Raw genomic sequence first — 18956 nt, forward strand, 5'->3', positions numbered from 1 at the left:
GGTCTCCGGTATTTTCGCCTCCTGGCTGGGAAAAAAAATCAGAAAATACTCGACATTTCAGGTGTCCGGTATTTTCTGAACTTTTTTACCAGAAAGGAGGCGAAAATACCAGACTGTCTGAGTCAATACCGGACACCTGGCAACCCTACATGTAGACGAGCCCTCATAGCACAGAGAAAAGAAACCTGCTGGACACATAAGCATATCCAAATCTTTTGGTTTGTTCCCATCAGTACTTCTGTGAATAGCAATGAATTGCCTAGAGACCCTGTCTGCACGCCAGTGAGAGTATGTTCACAACTGGACTCTCGCTTTCCTTCAGTATTCCTGTGTGAACGGTCACTAGGGCACATCCTTTATGTAGCAGGAGTGGGCTCATGCAAGCACATAGTCCAGATAAGTGCTGTGATTGTTTTCCTTACCTGCTCTACTAACGCCCCTCATTCCAGGCATAAAACAAGGCGTCTGTTTTAGACCGTGTGTGAACAAGCCATTCCAGTCATCATTCCCCATTAGGGCTAAAGATCACGTGGCCAACCTCCTTCTCAAATGTGAATAAAGGGGTGAACAAGGCATACAATAGGGGAATGTGAAATGACGGACTCCTCATGCCTGCTACTCCAGCACCTAGAGATTCACAACCAATGCCAGCAAAGCCTCAAGCCAGTTCTGTTACAGTGCAAAGACGGGGTTTTGGTGGGGATGTAAAACGCCATTAAAAATGTAACCGTGTAACTCAGCCATGGCCAACCCGAGGCTCATGAGCCGCATGCAGTTCTTCTCCCTCCTCCCCCCCGGGTGTGGCTCGCAAAGCTCCCTCCCGTGGCTTGTAAGCCTCCCCTGCGCCCCCAAACACGGGCCTCTCCTCTCGGCTCCCTGTGCTGACCTGGGTAGGGGAGCCGTCTGGTGCGGCCATGAAAGATGTAGAATTAAAGATGGCGGTGGGAGCCTGCTGTGGCCAAAAAGCCTCAAAACACGTTTAAATGAGTTTTCTTAAAGGGGCAGCTTTTTTTTTTTTACTTGACCAAACGCGACCACGGGCTCCTTTTAAAGGGGCAGTTTTTTTTTATTTGCTTGACAACATTGCCCTGGCTCTTCGCGCTGGATCCACTGCTCTCTTGGCTCTTTGCCCAGAATGGGTTGGCCACCCCAGTGTAACTAAAAATCCTAGTGCACTGTGGGCTTTGCAGTATGAGGCTTATACATATAAGCAGAGGCCATTGGCCTTGCTCCCAGGCAGGCTTGGACTGCAGAGCCTGCAATGAAGCTGGCTCCCTGGGATCCTGGCCCCGCTCCTGGGCAGCCAGCATGTAACTGTAACAGAAACTGGTAAGCTGAGGCTCATCAGTTAACCGGGTAAACAATTACCCTTTTACATCCCTTGTTTCTGGTTGTCCTATGGCTAACCGAGGAAGCTACCAGCTCATTAGTCTGGGGTACCTAGCAATGGGATTTTTCTTTTTAGCTTCACTATGTTGACTTTTTATTTTCCCTTACAATAACATGCAAAAAAACCCAAAACTAAAACAAAAAATCCAACATAACCCTCTTTGCTGTGCAGCTTCATTAAAAATATGTTAAGCCTAAGAAACTGGGTGTAAAAAAGAGGCCAAAATTGTTGCATGCATGTTCCATTGTGTTTTCATGACTAGATGGTAGCAGTGCGGGCAAGAATAAAACGACCTGCACCTTCCAAAATCAATCACGTCACAGTCTCCTTCAGGCAAGGGGGGCAGGAAGCAGAACTTGCCCCCCACAAATCATACAGAAGTGGGACACGCCACACTGAAGAATCTGTAGCTGCAAAGATTTCCTACTGAGTACTCTACTGAAGTTCGACACCTTAGAACGTGAGAAAAGCTTGGAAAAACAGAGACTATCTTTTGCTCTTTTATTCTTCAAAGCATTCCCCTATATTTATATTAATATGAAACACTTAATTTACAGAACGTGAAATGACAGTTGCGAAGGATCAGAACAGTGTTAATTTTGTTATATATATATATATATATATATATATATATATATATTCACATACAAAAAAACCCTAAATAAACTAACTCCTTACTTGGACTGCTAGATACGAAGGCATCAATACAATACAAACAACCAGAAGGCTTTGCTCTGCTTCACTGTTCTATTTCTGTCACCTCTGTTCTCAAATCATCTAGTCTCTCAAATGCCCAAAAGTGCAAAAGTGAAAATATCAAGTTGTTTTACCCTCAAAATGCATTGCTAAAGGGTAATCTGTGTCTCGTCTGAATTCTCTAATTCTCAGTAGGAGTTTCCTGCTTTTCTCACACAAGAACAAAGAATTGCTGGACAGGAAAAGACCACTTGGACCAACATGCCTGTCCCCTTGAGGGTTATCTTCTCTCAACAACTGCTTTTTGTGCTGCATACTTCAATAGCATGTTTCCCCCTCCGTCTCCAACTGATTTTCATGCTTTTTGTGCGGATGACCTTATTTAGCAAGGTATTCCCTATGTTGCTTGTTTCACTAAGTACTTCTTTCTGAAGATCTAGTTTATCTTAATTTCCGAACTTTCAGAGTAGCTCTTGTGGGTGGTTTTATTTTATTTTAAATGCCCACCACAGTAAACACATTATTGTTCCTAAGGAAAGCAAAGACACTCAAAATGAAGTGTGGCCACTTCATTGCCAAGGCTCTGTACAGTCAGAAATATCACTGCATTCTAATGGCCCCGGAACATTTTTAAGAGTGGGGACAATCAAATCCAGCCCCCTTACCATTGTCCATCCCCACCACTCCCAGATGAGGCTGGGAGCAAAGCCCTGATATGCAGGGCCAGCAGAGCCCCTTGGTGCTAGACCAGGAACCTGGGGGTGCTGCAGCAACCCCCCACACCCCGAGTTCCCGCACCTATGCCACATACAATTGGTGTTATATACCTTGTTAACCTGTTTGCCTTTCTTATTACACTTAAGCCACGTCTCCACTATGGGGAAGATCAATGCTTCTGTGATCGATCATCTGGAGTTCGATTTAGTGGGTCTACTAAGACCCACTAAATCCAACTCAGCAGGCATCAATGTTGGCGTCAGTACTCCTGCTCCTTGCGAGGAGTAAAGGGAATCATTTGCTTCCATCAGCCTCCTATTGTGGAGACTGTGCAGAATCTCGAATTAAGGTACACTGACTCCAGCTACGTAATTAATGTAGCTGGAGTTACATAACTCATTTCAACCTTCCCTTTTAGTGTTGACTTGGCCTTACATACTAGTTTCTTAGCCTCAAGGATTTTCATACACACAATCTTAAATTAATTCTTACTTGGCATAGAGGGCAAGACTTTGGTTATTGACTCTGAATTTGTTATTTTATACTTGTTCATAAAACCTTAAGATTGCTCATTGTATGTTACTCTCTATCATACTGTTTCTGTCTGTAAAACCCCTTTTACTTCCATGGCGCTACATGGATGAGAAATTTGCCTCTTTGTGTATCTGGAGGAAAAACAGGTGAGATTTCAGCAATGTAAATAATGTAGTTGACGTTGAAGAACCTTAAGTTGAATGTTGGTGCCATTCCCACAGCAGGAGGTCAATGGTAGAAACGCTCCCATCGGCTTCCCTTACTCCTTGCAACAGCCAGGAGTCCCTGCTACATCGAACACTGGAAGAGGGACTGCCACAGCGTTGATCTTCCCACAAGTATGGATGTAAGTAAGGAACTTAAGTTCCTTTGAAATGACGTCAGTAATGAACACTGCACCCAAATCCAGTACCACTGATCATAGTTCCCACTAAGGTGCAAGCCGCGCAGAAAAAAATTCTTCGCCCACCCACCTCCTTTGCAGTGACATGTGGGGAGTAGCACTCACTTCTGGAAGGTGAGTGCCTCTAATATAGAGGCAGCAAAGCCGGGGAGGAGGGCAATGCGAGTGGTCGGCTCAACTACTCTTTCACATCCCTAGCTCCTGCCCCAGGGCTGGAGCTGTGCTTGGGGCCACAAAGTGGCTTCGCAACTGCCCAAAGCTGGAGCCAGGCTGTGGTGCGGCTTCTCCTGGGGCTGGGGCCCCCTGCTCCTCTCTCCCTCCCCACATCTCTCTTTTGCCCCTCAGAGCCACCCGCTCCCCAACCCTCTTTCTTCCCCATCTCCCCACATGTCACTGCCTCACCCCCAGCACCTCACTCCCTGAAAACCCTGGGCGCTGGCAGCAGCTTCCCTCGACCCTAAGTGGGGACTCTCAGCCAGCCCTGTGAGGAGCATCCAGGGGGCATTCCTGCCCTGCACACCGGCTGCCCCAGGGCACGTCTCACTTTCTCCCCATGACTTGTGGGGGGAGGTGCTACCTGGGAGAGTCTTTTGGGGAGCAGCGCCCCGGTGGGTGCCACGGCGGCACACGTCCGAACAAGCGCACATAACCTCATTGTTGGCTCAAAAGACAAAACTCACTCCGCTCAGGGATGGAAAACCGTAGCGGGAACTCTGCCCCTGAGGTGCGCTAGAACCTGAAACAGCCCTTTCTCGCTTCCCGCCTTGGTTACTCCAACAGAACACCTGGTCTAAAATCCCCGGAGCTCTGGACTGGAGTGACAGAGATTTAACCAATAGAGAGCTGGTAGTTCCTGCCTTTCCGGACAGGCGCTCCAGGGCTTTCTGAACCAGCCAGTCCCCTTCTCCTTCAGAATCCAGATTCACTTCTAGAAAAAAACAAATGGTACATTCCACACCAGAAAAGCCCTGAGCTTCTCCTCAGAGCCTGTCTTGCACAGAAGTACCTGACCACGTAAACGCTATCCAAATCACTTCATCTCAACAGACCACAAAAGGTGCAGTGGCTTCAGGTATACCCAGAAAGATGCCTTAGAATCAAATCTGTCATTGGTCTAAAGTGAGATGAGTTCAGGGTTGCTAAACTATCATCCTCATTATCCAACCATCCCACCACTTAGCATACCCACCAGGATCTCTTCAAAAGAGGCAATCGGGAGGATTTGGTTGCATTGTATTTTATTCCCATGGGCTTTACTATACATTTCATTACAGCAGTGTCTGGGCCCCTTCCTGATATTGCAGAGCTAATCTCCAAAACACTGTTATGAGGTAACAAGGAGGCCATTTTAGAGATGGCAAAACTGAGGCACAGGGTGCTAGAGGGACGTGTCCAAGCTCACACAGGGAGTCTGTGGCCAAGTCAGGCCTACAACTCAGAGCCCCAGTTCAGTGAAGCTTCTCCTCCGGAAGGTCACAACTGCCATGCACGTGTAAGCGATTTAAGGAGAGCTAATTGAGGAAACCCTTGCGAGTGCTACCATGAATCTCCTTTTCAAGACACATAAATCAATCCCTGAGACACTTGAAGATAGTTAACCCATTCAGCTGCCCTAACACCTCTAGAGAGATCGAACGAGCCCATCATCGTCACCGCCGGTAAAATAAAAAAGCACAGGGGCGTATGAAAAAGACAGTCCCCAAAGTATTTCAAATCCCAATCGGAAGGAAACAGGCTCACCTCCAGTAAACCAGCACGGCAATAAGAAGAATGAGGCACACAAAGGTCAGGGCTGACACCACAATCAAGGGGATGATCCACTCCATTTTGCCAGGAGAAGGTCTGGTGGCCATACTGGAGCTATTCTTGTCTGCTGCACAGGAAGCATGGAAGGAATAGAATCAGTACCAGTAAAAGGAATGATGCTACAATGGATACATTTATACACAAAATTAAAACTGCCATCACTCCACTGTCACTCCAGTTTACATGACGTGTAAATAATGGACCTTCAGTAAAGGGTATCACTCAATCCTTGACTTTCAGCTATGTGTTACAGCATGAAAGTATGGTACTTATACAATGCATCAAGTGGATTCTACTACTGCCCCCTAGTTCCAGTCTTAAGTTTACTTACCCACGATTTTAGGGCCAGATCCTGCAAACAGGATCCAAGTGTTACTCTTACCATCGTAAGTCACTTCCTCAGGTCAATAAACTAAGAGCTCTGCTTAGTGATTAAAGTTTGCAGGTCCATGTCCCTCATTTGTAATCACTTTGGGGCAGGGAATGTGCCTTAGAGCTTTGTAAACAGAGTAAGTAAAATTCATGTTAGTGTATGTATTAGCGTAATAATGGCACTAGGGAAAAAAACCGAACACCCCGATCCAATAGCATGTCATAAAGTTTGGTGAACTGTTAAAATCTGTTGCATTAGTACATAGGAAGGAACTTTTAGAACGCTGATTATCAAAAAGAGTAGATAGATGGATTTTGTTGTAATTCACCGCAGAAATCCTTACCTCTCAGGTTTTACACAAAATAATACTATAGTAAGGTCCTGGCATCTGAGATCAAGGTGAGTCAGCAGAAATAACACTAGCATGATAGGGCCTTGCATACAAAGCCCTCCAATTTGCAAATTCACAAAATATTGAAAAGTAAAACTTTTTCACGCAATAGCTTGAATGACAAGTTACTAGATGCCATTTCGGTCAATCATTCTGCCTTACTTAACGTACGTCTCCCTGGCTGCTCAGTAAATGGCCTCAGATCTGAACAAAGATAAAAAAAATACACACTTGACTTTTTGTTTATTGCCCCCCACCCCCCGCCATGTGTTTTCTTTGACTAGAGCAATTCCATGCCCTTGTTCTGTATTGTATTATCATCTCTTCTGAAACAGCAGCAAACCCTACCAGCCAAACATAATTGCCTTTTCCCCATAGGTAGGCAAAACACGGATAATTGGAAGTCACCAGATGTCACATAATATGAAGTCATACTCTATTTTAATAGCATTTAGATTATACTCCTCCATAGGCAGGAGTAAAATTCAAACAACATGGAAGTAAAGGTTAATTGTAAATGCTTTTGCCAGGCTGCTGAAAACAGAGCAAGACCATGGGCTGCTGCAAGCCCAGCAAGAAATCTCTCTGGCTTTAAGCAGTAGGCTGATGGAGGTAATGCCCTTTAGCAGGAAAGCCTAAATGAGGTGCTAATCAGAGGGATGTTGCAGGGGCAGCGAACGTGCACAGAGTGCAGAACTGATCACAAGAGAGATGAGTAGCCAGTATCATTCCCACACCTCTAACTTCAATGAATAAAGGTTGCAGAGGGTACCGGCTTTGTGCTTTGTCTCAGAAACATTATTGCCAGTTTTTATTTAGCACGTGTGTCCAATAGACATTAAAGCTTATAATCCATTTCACATCGTTTGCTTCAAATGCTGCAAAACATAAACGATGTGCCTCCGTGAAGACAAGCATTTCATTTCTTTTAATAGTCCAGAGTAAGAAAATCCTTTTCATCAGTGGAACTTTAATCGCCTTACCAACAATTAAGCACCACAACACATGGGGGGAGGGAAAGAAGTACTATTGATCCGAGTGGTAGAGAAGAGCAAATTAAAATAGATGGTCCCTTGCAACTTATTAGGTAAGTGAAGTATCACCAGCAACCAAAGACAATATTACTTCATCTCTTGCCAAGGACAGTATTACTTCATCTCTTTCATATGAGAGTTCCATACATGTCCCTCTCCTTATGCGCCAGTACAAAAATTTATATTTCAATTTGCATGAAAAAATTTACATCACTTAGCAAACACAGTCTGGCTTAGAGTTTTGACGTGCCAAATTAAGTACAATACCTCTGTAATATTCATGAGGGTTCTTTTACTTCTTCCACAGGGTGCCACAGCAAGCACAATTCACTTGTATTGAGGCAGAGATACCAAGTGGAAATGGCCAAGCAACACTACAGGTTGAACTTCTCTAGTCCTGCACTCTCTGGTCCAGCAACATCCATGGTCTGGCATGATTTGAGTGAGCCACGTGTCCAGTTATCATGCGTGTGGCCAAGTTTCCTGCAGTCCCGTAAAATTTGTTTACAGCCACCAGTCCTGTGCTGTTATTTAGCTCTAATTTACCCTTAAATGTCCTCTAACAGCCCAGTAACAGTGGAAGTAATGGTAATGCTACTACACGCAGTTGACCTCCCGTGGTTTGGCAAATTCTCTGGATTGGCACCGGACAGGTCTTGTGGGTGCTGGTCTAAAAAGGTTCAAGGTGTAGAGAGAAAAACTCAGGTTCTTGCTTCTGAGGTGAAAGTCTAAGTGTTTTCCACTCCTTAAGCAATGTTTGGAGTGAACTGAACTAAAAACATCAGCAAAAGTTGCTATACGAGGACTGTTGATGCTAGAAGACATTAGCAGTACATCTGGACTGCCAGCAGGTGTCTTCTTCGGGATAGGGGAAGAGAAGCAGATTAAAAGGCAGCATGCTGGGTACTGTGGAAAAATGTTGAAGAAACGATGCATGGAAAAGGAAGCTACACAGCTTTATCTTCTCTGCATCTATCAAAAATCAGCCTTTCAAGCTTTCGTCTTAAACTGAGAACTTCGAGCCGCGATAGAGCATATCCTTGTAACTGTGCCCAGGATATGCCTTACTTCGGCATTAAAAAAAAATCATGGACGAGAAAACTCCAATTTTGCTAAGAAATGTAAACAGTTTCCAGTGGCATATGTCATTGTTGAATTAATTCAGTTTGCCTTTTACTGGCTTGGAATTCATCCCAGTAGGAAGCAATACAAGCTACGAGAGCGTATCTGCTTCAGGAAGTCCTACACGAGCGCAGGCAGTTCACAATCTACTTCTCAGCGTGCCAAAGGGTGTAGGTGTCCACAACGGTCACTTTCCCGAGAAACACTTCTTCAGAGCTTTCATCTATGTCAGGAAATTGGGAAGGGTGCTCTGGCAGGGGGATTTACTGACAAAGGACACTGGGAGAAACAGGAATTCTACAATCACAAAATTCTTGTCTCTAAAGCTTTCTCTGTGAGAATATCAAAATGTTTATTCTCCAAAAGGAATGCCACTTGTCACAATAAGCAATAGTGACCTGTAATATATTACCTGCCTTGCCTATGCCTTGCTGAAACTTTCCCTTCATCATCCCTTGACACTGCACAAACCTCCAGTGCAGAGGTTGTATTATACAACCCAGTCTGGTGGGTTGTATTAGTTTAGATACATATAGATCTGTTCTGATGCCAAAAAATGTGACTGTCCTAGCAGAGTTGTCTCCTACCATCCACTCATTCAAGTAGAAGGCAATTGTCAGTCGTTCCTTTGAGTAAATGAGATTGCAAACGATAGAGTATGGTCATTTAAGAACACTCCAAGATAACATCAGTCATTCTAAGGGCAGAAGTTTGAGAGACTTGAAAACGGCTTTAAAAACATCATTCCAGGGTTTTTTGAACTTATTTATTTATAGGCGTTTATTCAGTGCTCATTCCTCTAGACAACTATCACCCTGAAATGTCATTTCACTATTTAATAAACCGATATTGATGATCCATAACCATAACGTCACATAATCAGGATTTACCCTGTTCTTCTGAACAAGATTTCTTTGTGTCATCTAGTTCTTCTATTTACCAGTGCTCAAACCCTATTACTGTATGCGTCTACAATTTGTCATGCAAAACAGCTCCTGAAAATATAACTTAATAATTCTTGCCACATATGGAGAAGCAGAATTACACAGATGTTTAATTATCCTAATGAGATTATCCCCAAAAGGCTTGTGTAACCTCAGCCCTGTTGAAGATTGGTCTGAAAAGCAAAACACTGGAGTCCTATATGGAGACTAAATAAGGTTTTGAATGCGTAACGTGATCTCACTCTAAAGCCCTCTTGTGAGCAAACTTGTGTGAAGTCTTGCAACCCAGTGGGAAATAGGGAGGAATTCCTATCAACTGGAATCCCACAGGGTCAGGATCTAGATCCATATTGTTTTCAAGCTATGCTCATAACCCAGTCAAAAGCACCACCAGGAAATATGTTCAATTTGTTGATGACAGGGGTGGAAAGTGAATACATCATCACACATCAAATAGTATTTATGTACGCTTCCAACATAGCAAATCAAAGTTCTGGGGATTAATATCAGCTGCTACCCCGTAGGAGTGAGTCATGCTTTTATGCGCAGAATATCACTATAACTGCAGCCCCTTTTAATTTCCAGATTTTTAAAAAGTCACGAAGAATTCTGAACAGTGGTGTATTTCACAGTGGCAGATCCAGATACAATTAGGCGAATGCAAAAAAAAAAAAAAAAAAAAAAAAACACAACAGAGAGGGCTGAACAAGAAACTGAAACCAGAGTGTGTGAGCAAGCCGGCAGGAGCAGAAGGAACCATTAACACTGGCAAATAACACCAGACAAGAGGGGACCGATGCCATTCGGAAAATAATGACATGGCCTCAGGAGAGGTATGTATATGTGTGTGTGAAGTAAGTGCTAAAAGAAAATGAGCCTTCCTGCACTAATTGGCCTCTCGCTTTCCCCATAATTTCTCATGTGTTCCTATTCTCCTCCTGTCAACTGTGCCCAGGCGTGCTTCCCCTTTCAGTTATCTCCTTACGCACTGCTAATTTGGTTCCCTCTCATTAATTTTGCAAGTGTACATTGTTATAAAACAATGTTCTACTCTTTAAAAAGATGCAATCTCCACTCAAAACACCCAGCAAAATAACCTGACAGAAAATTTTGCTTTTCTGGTTCACTGGACAAATGAAGCATTGCTCCCCGCGCACACAAAAAAGGCTGTTTGGTCCTCTATAGCAGGGGTGGCCGACCTGTTACAGACGAAGAGTCAAAATAGTGGTGGATAGAGCGCAAAGAGCCGAGGGAAAAAAGTTGTTGAGCAAAAAAAAACCAAACAAACCACAAACCACCTTCCCCTCCCACCTCCGGACGCCACCCTTTTAAGAGCAGAGCAGGCATTGCCCTTTGAAGGTGGCCATTTTGAACTCTGCATGGGACACCGGCTCTGTGTCTCAGAGAGAAACATGCTGCCCCTTTCAGAGTCGCAAGCCATGGGTGCGAGAGCCGCAATTTTTTCTCTAAAGAGCCGCATGCAGCTCATGAGCCGTGGGTTGGCCACCCCTGCTCTAGAGGCTATAATCAACTGCACAAACTTCCCTTGCTTGCACATCTTGGGAGTGCTGTGCACATTTCTTGACCTGCATTAGTTCTCAGAAATGCGTTAAGAGACACCCACCTGCACCAGCTACCTACGGATGCCAAATCTCGCAAAATTTGACCTAATGACATGTTCATCTCAATGTCCCAAACGCCACTTATGGCTTGAGACTGTAGTGTTGGCTCATGCAAGGAGTTTCATGGGAGACCACGACCTTCCTGCATGCACCAGTCATGAATGAAGGGTTTGCCAAGATCAAGAGACAAACGAGGTAATGTTAGGGCATGACAGTAGTGTGACACGTGCACGGTCTATTGACATAACTGAGGGAAAGCTAAATGGAGTCTGTATTTAGTACTGGGAGGGAGTAGCTCCATCGTTGTGCTTCTCCCTAGAGGAAGCCCATTCCATAGCCTAGACCTCGGCCTGGGAAAGTTCCAACTCCCACACTCCAGCTGGGGCAAATGTAGCACTGACAGGTGGAACAGAACCTGGGACATCTGGAGCTTCGTGCATGAGCCAAAAGCCAGTTGGTTGATAGCTAAGGCTGGAGAGCAGACTCATTGTTCTATCTGTAAGGGGTCTCAGCGCCACTCAATGGCACCGTGCACCACTCCCAGGAGGTGTGAGGGTTACACTAAGTTCCATCAGGCCCCCAGGGTAGCTGTCATGGGAGGTGAGGTTATGACCTGCCTGTCCAGCAAGGGAAGAGCAATGCTCTAAGGATTCTGTGGTGTGGAAACCCAAAGCATCAGAGCACTCAGCTTCCACCTTTCACAGAATCCTAGGGCTGGAAAAGATCTCAGGAGTCATCGAGTCCAACCTCCTACCCATAGCGGGACCAACCCCAACTAAATTATCCCAGCCAGGGCTGGGTCAAACCGGGACTTCAAAAACTCTAGGGATGGAGATTCCTCCCCCTCCCTAGGGAACCCATCCCAGTGCTTCACCACCCTCCAACTAAAACAGTTTTTCCTAATGTCCAACCTAGATCTCCCCCAGTGCAACTTGAGCCCATTGCTCCTCGTTCTACCACCTGTCACCACTGAGAACAGCCTCTCTCCATCCTCTTTGGAACCTCCCTTCAGGAAGTTGAAGGCTGTTATCAAATCCCCCCTCATTCTTCTCTTCTGTAGACTAAATAAACCCAAATCTGTTAGCCTCTCATTGTAGGTCATGTGCTCCAGCCCCCTAATCATTTTTATTGCCTTTTGCTGGACTCTCTCAATACATTCACATCCTTTCTGTAATGGGCCCCCCAGAATTGGATGTAATACTTCAGATGTGGCCTCACCAGTGCTGAATGAAGGGAAATAATCACTTCCCAAGATCTGCTGGCAATGCTTCTTCTAATGCACCCTATATATGCCATTAGCCTTCTTGGCTACAAGGGCGCCCTGTTGACCCATATCCAGCTTTCATAGAACACTAGAACTGGAAGGGACCTCGAGAGGCCATCAAGTCCAATCCCCGGCCCTCACCACCAAAACACTACTCCGTCGCCCTAAAATTACCTTACTTAGACTCTTGATCTTGGCAAACCCTTCATTCGTGCACAGGGACTAGTACACGCCTCAGGACAGTTCATTAGAGCGTTCCCCACCCTGAGGCTGAGGGATGCTGTAACTCCCAATCTTCCACGCTTCCCCCACAGGAGTACCAGGGAACTGTCCTCTCAGGCCGGATGTGGTTCATCAGGGTTACCCCGGCAGGCTGCCAAATGCTTTATTTACCTGAGCGTCCACAGACACGGCCACTCGCAGCTGCTGCTCAGGTTAATAAAAGGTCTGGCAACCCTCCAGGGATTACCCCTAACAAGCCATGTCCAGCCCGTGGGCCACTTATTGCTTACCCCTGTTCTCAGGGCTTAGCTAAGAGGGGCCTAAGTTGCCAAAGGGTTCTCCCCTCCTCCCCCCAAGGGAGCACAAGAAAGTTTCCTGGAAGGGATTTCTCCAAGGTTCTTTCATGGTAGGGCAGGGTGGTCTGGGTCCTTCCCACTCTCTTAGTTACCCTTCTTCCCTCATCCACAGCTGGTCACTGCCTTTCCATCCTCTAACCCTCCCATTCCTCACCTAAACAGCCCACGTGATCTATGTGCAAAACAGGATTAAAAAAAGCTTCCAAAGATGCAGAATCTCTTCCCGAGAGGAAGGGGAGCTCTCGTGGTTTCCTCTGCTGGTTTGAAAGAACCAGGTCTCCTCAGACATTTCAATTTCAACGATCTGAGTATAGTAAACAAATTCCTGGGGAACTTGCCCTTCTCAGCAAGCAGGGGTCTCTGCAGTCCTTGAAGGGGGCCACTGGACCCAAGATTCACATGATGACATGAAAGACTTCACTGAGGAGACACTGAAGGACAAGGCTTTTCCTCTCAGCCAAGACACAAAGATATGTAAAGGGATCCAGAGTCTAAGTCCTCCATCCTTCAGAGCTATAACAAGCACTGAAAAACTCTGGCACAGCAAAAAAGCCTTGGTCCTTCCTAAAGACTGATTCAATGGTCACTATGTTTGGAGAAATCCTCTGGTCTATTAGAGTACATCTAGAGTAGATCTGTTTGTCGGAAAAGGCTCTGCATTTTGCATAGCTTTTTCTGATTTTTGTTGGAAGAGGCTTTTCTGACATTTGGCCCGTCTAGACTGGGCCAAATGTCGGAACCCCCCCTTTCAAACACCCGCTTTTTCCTTGTAGAATGAGGACTACAGGTACTTCTGAAAGATGTGTTTGCTCTTCTGCAAAAAAACAGAAGAGCAAACGTGTTCCCTGGACGCGGCAGTTTTTTTTCAGGATACTGGAGGTATCCCGAACCCCTCCACCCCCGCAGTCTAGCCATATCCTCAGAGTCTAACATTTCTCCCCTGAGAGCCCAGGGACACAAAAGAGGACTCTACCTTAGAAAAGGTCTCTGCATGTCCCTTAAGGTTCATCTTCCACTTCCTCTTCTGCAGATTCAAGAATCTAGGAGCTTAACACCATCCATTTACGAAGCTGAAAAGAGGCTTGTTTTTGAACACAAGAGTGGCCATACTGGGTCAGACCAAAGGTCTATCTAAGCCCAGTATCCTGTTTTCCAACAGTGGCCAAAGGGGAGTGAACAGAACAGGTAATCATGAAATGATCCATCCTCTGTTGCCCATTCCCAGCTTCTAACAAACAGGCTAGGGACACCATTCCTACCTATCCTGGTTAGTAGCCATTGATGAACCTACCCTCTATGAATTTATCTAGTTCTTTTTTGAACCCTGTTAAAGTCCTGACCTTCACAACATCCTCTGGCAAGGAGTTCCACAGGTTGACTAATTTGTATGTGATGCCACCAGAGACTCAATTGCAGCAGATGTCAGAAAACGTTGTCACTCACATCTTGGTCTGGAGACTCTGGATCTAAGGTCTGACTTACAAACCTCTCCTTATCGCCTGTCTTGAGATAGCCTGAGCCAGAACATGAAGACCACAGCTGATCCAAATATGTCACGTCCCTCAGTCCAGCATGGAAAAACCTAGCACCATATTGGTTGTGACTTGTATAGGGTGACTGTCCTCTTGTTAGGTTTCCAGGATGATCCATTCCATGTTCTGTCTTTCCAGAAAGCCCACAGCCAACCTCCAAGTGAACAGTGCCCACAGACCTGATAACTGACTAGCAACAAGCCATGCTGGACTCCCGGGACTACACCTGATCTTCCTTCCTCTGCTCCCTCCAGAGATTGCTCAAGGCATATGGGCTCTCCATGTGTCAGACAGAGCGGGAGCAAGCCATGTCAGACTAGTGAGTCCCATCCATAATAAAATATGGCTGCGCATTAGCGTTTTCTCACCTTCCTCACACTCCGCAATGGGTCCCTTCTTTTCTTAACCCCCCTCCTTTACTCACACCCCAGAAAAATTGATGTGATAACAAACCATATGTCCTCTGATGGACATCGGAGCCATCTGTCCATTTCCTCTCTCATTTACATTACACTGGCAGTAAGCCATCAGTCGCTTTGCTAGAGCTTGCACAAAGGACATGAAATGTGGACAGCCAAGGAAACCAGAACATTAGGTACTGCTCAGCAGAGGGAGAGAAGAACCCAATGCCTCTGTTCAAGAGGCAGATTTGCCTTCACAGAGCAAGCTACTTGGATTCAAACTGAATTTCCACTATGTCCAATTCTTACGGCCTTACTCTCGGACACTGCACAGGAAAAAGTAGCCAGAGCACACAGACTCATCCCTGACAAAAAGCAGGCCTGGCTAACTGGGTCTTGCCGGCTGCCTACCAAGCGTTTTACACATGCATGGTGGGAAGAGCTGACTTTGAAGAAAACCATCAAGTGAGACCACGGAGCAGAAGCAAGCAAGCTACAAAATCAGCAGCGTCGGCATAAAGAATGTCAGCAAAACTGGGGTTAGAGCACGACTGCTCCACTGCTGTTAATCTGTTTTCTTGCAGAACAGTTCTGAGTGGCAGCATTTGAGTTGGGTCAGCATTTCTATCGCAAACATCATTAAGAGTGGAGGGGGGTGATTTTTAGAAATTTGGCCGTGAAAATTGATTCTGAGCTGTAACTTAGCAGAAAAGGTCTGAATTTTAATCTTTATGACTGTAAAAAAGAAATAAATATTTAAGAGGCTTTGTCACGGTATTCTAAGTCCACACCAGCCTTGATGGAAAAACAAAATTATTCAACATAGTACAGTTCTGCAAAATGAAGTGATTTTTTTTAACAAACAAACTAACCAACCAACCAACCAAACATCACCCAGGTAAACCCAGTAATTGGATCCATGTGAGACTGCCTGTGCAGAATCCCTTTAACGTCCATGGATTCTGTCAAATGCAAAGGAGTATCTATATTGAGGTAGGCAATAATTTTTGTACGGGGGCCACTTAACGAATTTTAGTATGTGGTTGTGGGCAGGGCCTCATGTGGAAGGAGCAGGGCCTCAGGCAAAAAGGGCAGTTCCCTCTTGGTGCCCCCTCCCCACTCCTAGAGGGGGAGGAGACTTTGCGTGCTCCCCGACCCCGAAGGCCAAACAGGGCCTGGGGGCAGGGGAGTGCACGAAGTCATTCGCTGTTCAAAAATGGCTGGCGGCTCCCTCTAGTCTCAATTGGCCTGGGGGTGGCAGAGTGGCAGGGTGAGCCGCAGGCTGGATCAAATGGTTTGGCGGGCCACATACGGCCCGTGGGCAGTATCTTGCCCACCCTTGATCTATACGAATCCATCGTCAGGACAGAGGCCTGTGTGGTGAGAAAGAAGCCATCCAGATACACTGGAGATCAGCTGTGAAAGCCTTATGCACAAATAACTTTACACCTCTGCCACAAACTTCGTATGAAAAACCGATGCCTACGACACAGAGGCCGTTGTTCAAAGAGAACGTCACATTTAGAGTGAGCTATATTAATTTCTAACAACAAAACTCCTCAAGCAGCCAACCATACTGGAGACTAATTTCTTGCCAAACTTCATTTTCCAGCTAGAAGCACACATTTTGAATTGCTGGCTGGGTAATTTCCTAACACAATAACCTCTCTCCCTTGGGTATTCCCCCCGCCCCCCCCCCCAGAGTTCGAACAGCATTTATGGGCTGAGTCCTGCACCAATTTACCTTATTGCTGCTAATGGGATAAAGGAGGGGCAGGGGTCCAATCAGAGAGGACTCTGGTCTCTAAAACTTCAACAGATTCTGAAATAAGGTGGTAAATGCAGCTCCACCCCACCCCTCCCCAAGATCACTCACCGGGGTTAATGGTGATGAATCTGTTATCTGATGGATTTTCCTCTGGAAACCTGCGGTCACCAGGAAAAGCTTTTCTTGATGTTGTCTCTGGTCCCTTTGGGATTTTCTCGACGTACTGTTCCTTTGTGAATGCTGGTGGTGCTTGGGTGGAGGGGACAGGTTGGGGCTGAGTGTCTGGTTCAGTAATCCTCTCTTCGTCAGAACTCTGAGCTGTGGAGGAAACGTTTTGGGTTTCCTCTTGAGCAGGTATGGTTCTATTTCCTTCCTCCTCCACAGTTCTGTTAGGGGGAATAGTCGTTAGCGTGGGCTCCGTGTCATTTTGTACCTCAGCGGCCTCCGTCACTGCGCTCTTCTCTTTCTTTTCCGAATCTTTCTCCCCCTCTTCTTCGTGCTCCCTTTCGCCATCCTCGCTTTCGCTCTTCTCATCCTTCTCTCCTTCCTCCGCTCCCTCATTGTCTTTCGTCGGAGCGGAATCACTGTCCGGTCCTGGAGAAGATAAAGCCTCAGGAGTAGTGAGCACCGGCCTGACCGACTGTTTGCTGGTGGAAGCAGCAGTAGGAAGACGGGTCGGCCACACAGTGCTAGGAAAGGAGGAAATACCACCACCACTAAACCCAAGGCCGGCAAGCAATGTGCTGGTCACCACGGAGGCCACTGTTGCTTGGCTGCCACTGGAGGAAGGCCCCATTCCAGTTGCCATGGAAACAAAGGAGAAAGGAAGGCCAGAAGAAGTCCAAGTAGAAGATCCAGAACTGATGGGAGCCATGTCAGCAGAAGAAGCAGGAGAAGCTGTAGGCTTGAAGTGACCACCAGAAGGGACAAGGGAAGAAAACACACCAGAGAGAGCGTCAGTAGGGGTACCTGATATGCTACCTCGGCTCTTTTTTCCTTTTGTTTTCTTTTTCTTTCCAAACACTCCAGTCTGACCATTATTCTGTTCAAAACGAGACAAGGATATTTAGACACACTGGAGTCAAATCTCCCCAGAAACTTCACCAACACAAACATTGACGAGTCATACGGCAAAGGACACAGATTAGGCCTGCAATGCGTTCAGGTGCGATCACAGAACACGTACACGTACTCGAGGGAGCTTTGACGTAGCAGGTGCCAGGCGGACCCATGCCAGGCCGGCCTGCCAAGTGGAGGGAGGAGGGGAAGGAGGTAATTGCCCAGAGAACCATTGCCTGGGGTCCAGGTGATTTAAAAGGCCCCACGGGCCCTGAGCCGCCACCACCACTGCCGTGGTAGCAGTGGCCAGAAGCCCTGGGGCCTTTTCCAATGGCCTGGGCAGGTCTCAGAGCTCCTAGGTGCATATGGGGTGGTACTGGCAGCGGTGAAGGTTGCTGAGCAGGCACATGGAGGCTCTGGCCAGGCCGAAAGGGTGTACCTGGCAGTGCAGCCGGTAGCTTACTGGGCACCAGCCAGTGCAGGCGCAGCACCACCCAAATGTCATGTGGACGTGGCTTGGGGGGAGGGGGGGGGTACTGACTTCCTCCCTGGGTCCAGAATTGCTATTGGAAGGCCTCGTGCCACGGCTTCACTGCTATTGTGCCTCACGCTCGCTTTAATCTACAGTGAACCCTTTGCTATCCGGCACTCTGTTAACCAGAAAACTTTGTTAACCGGCATTGCCCCCAGCCACAAAACTGTCACATCTTCAGGTGCACGGGCCTGGCTTGGTCTACCATGATTGGCTTCACAATTTTTTATTTAAGAAGCACTAATCATCTTTAATTCAAAATAGAAATATGAGACCAACTGCCTCACGCTACAAAACCACCAATATTAAAAACTCTAGTTTTTCTATTATTGTCCATTGGTTTTTCCTAGGTTGACGGAACCCTCAGATAACTGGAATTTTTAGATAACCGGAACGCCCTAATCCCCGAGTGTGCCAGATAACAGAGGTTTTACTGTAGTTAGCTCAAGTTATGTGTACACCAACAGCCGTCACACCTATGCCGTGCCTGCATTTGCCACTTCCCATCAATAACAAGAGTCATCGCTCATTACTCTGAGCTTCGTTTTGTACTCTGCCTCGCCCCTTCCATAGCAACTCCTGAAGGACATTTCCTGTCAGGTGGGGGAAGGAGCTTTTTTTTTTTTTTTTAACAAGTTTAATGAGTCTCAATAGATTAGTTCTCTAAACTGCCCACTAAAAAAAAACCTTTAAAATGTCCTATCACATTCATTTTACTTTGAAATAAAAGCTGCGTGGCAGCCACTACTATAATGCCCCTAATTTTGTAATAATGGCCCGGTTCCTGTAA

At 46.2% G+C, this 18956-nt stretch overlaps 1 protein-coding gene across 5 annotated transcripts in view; it reads right to left on the minus strand.

Annotated features, from left to right (window-relative positions):
* Window positions 1-18956, minus strand: part of PTPRG (protein tyrosine phosphatase receptor type G) — a 659416-nt gene that overhangs the window by 113418 nt on the left and 527042 nt on the right. The window contains exons 12-14 of one of the 5 annotated variants that reach the window (XM_089781277.1): window positions 17557-17617; window positions 16684-17169; window positions 5481-5613 (exon numbers count right to left, since the gene is read on the minus strand). In XM_089781277.1, the coding sequence (XP_089637403.1) occupies window positions 5481-5613; window positions 16684-17169; window positions 17557-17617 (680 nt within the window). Of the gene's footprint in view, window positions 1-5480; window positions 5614-16683; window positions 17618-18956 lie in introns of all 5 variants that reach the window. The other 4 variants (XM_089781276.1, XM_075938464.2, XM_075938462.2 and 1 more) reach the window with 4 other exon arrangements.

Source organism: Pelodiscus sinensis, chromosome 11 (assembly GCF_052426305.1).
Source record: "Pelodiscus sinensis isolate ZL-2025 chromosome 11, ASM5242630v1, whole genome shotgun sequence".
Lineage (NCBI taxonomy): Eukaryota > Metazoa > Chordata > Testudines > Trionychidae > Pelodiscus > Pelodiscus sinensis.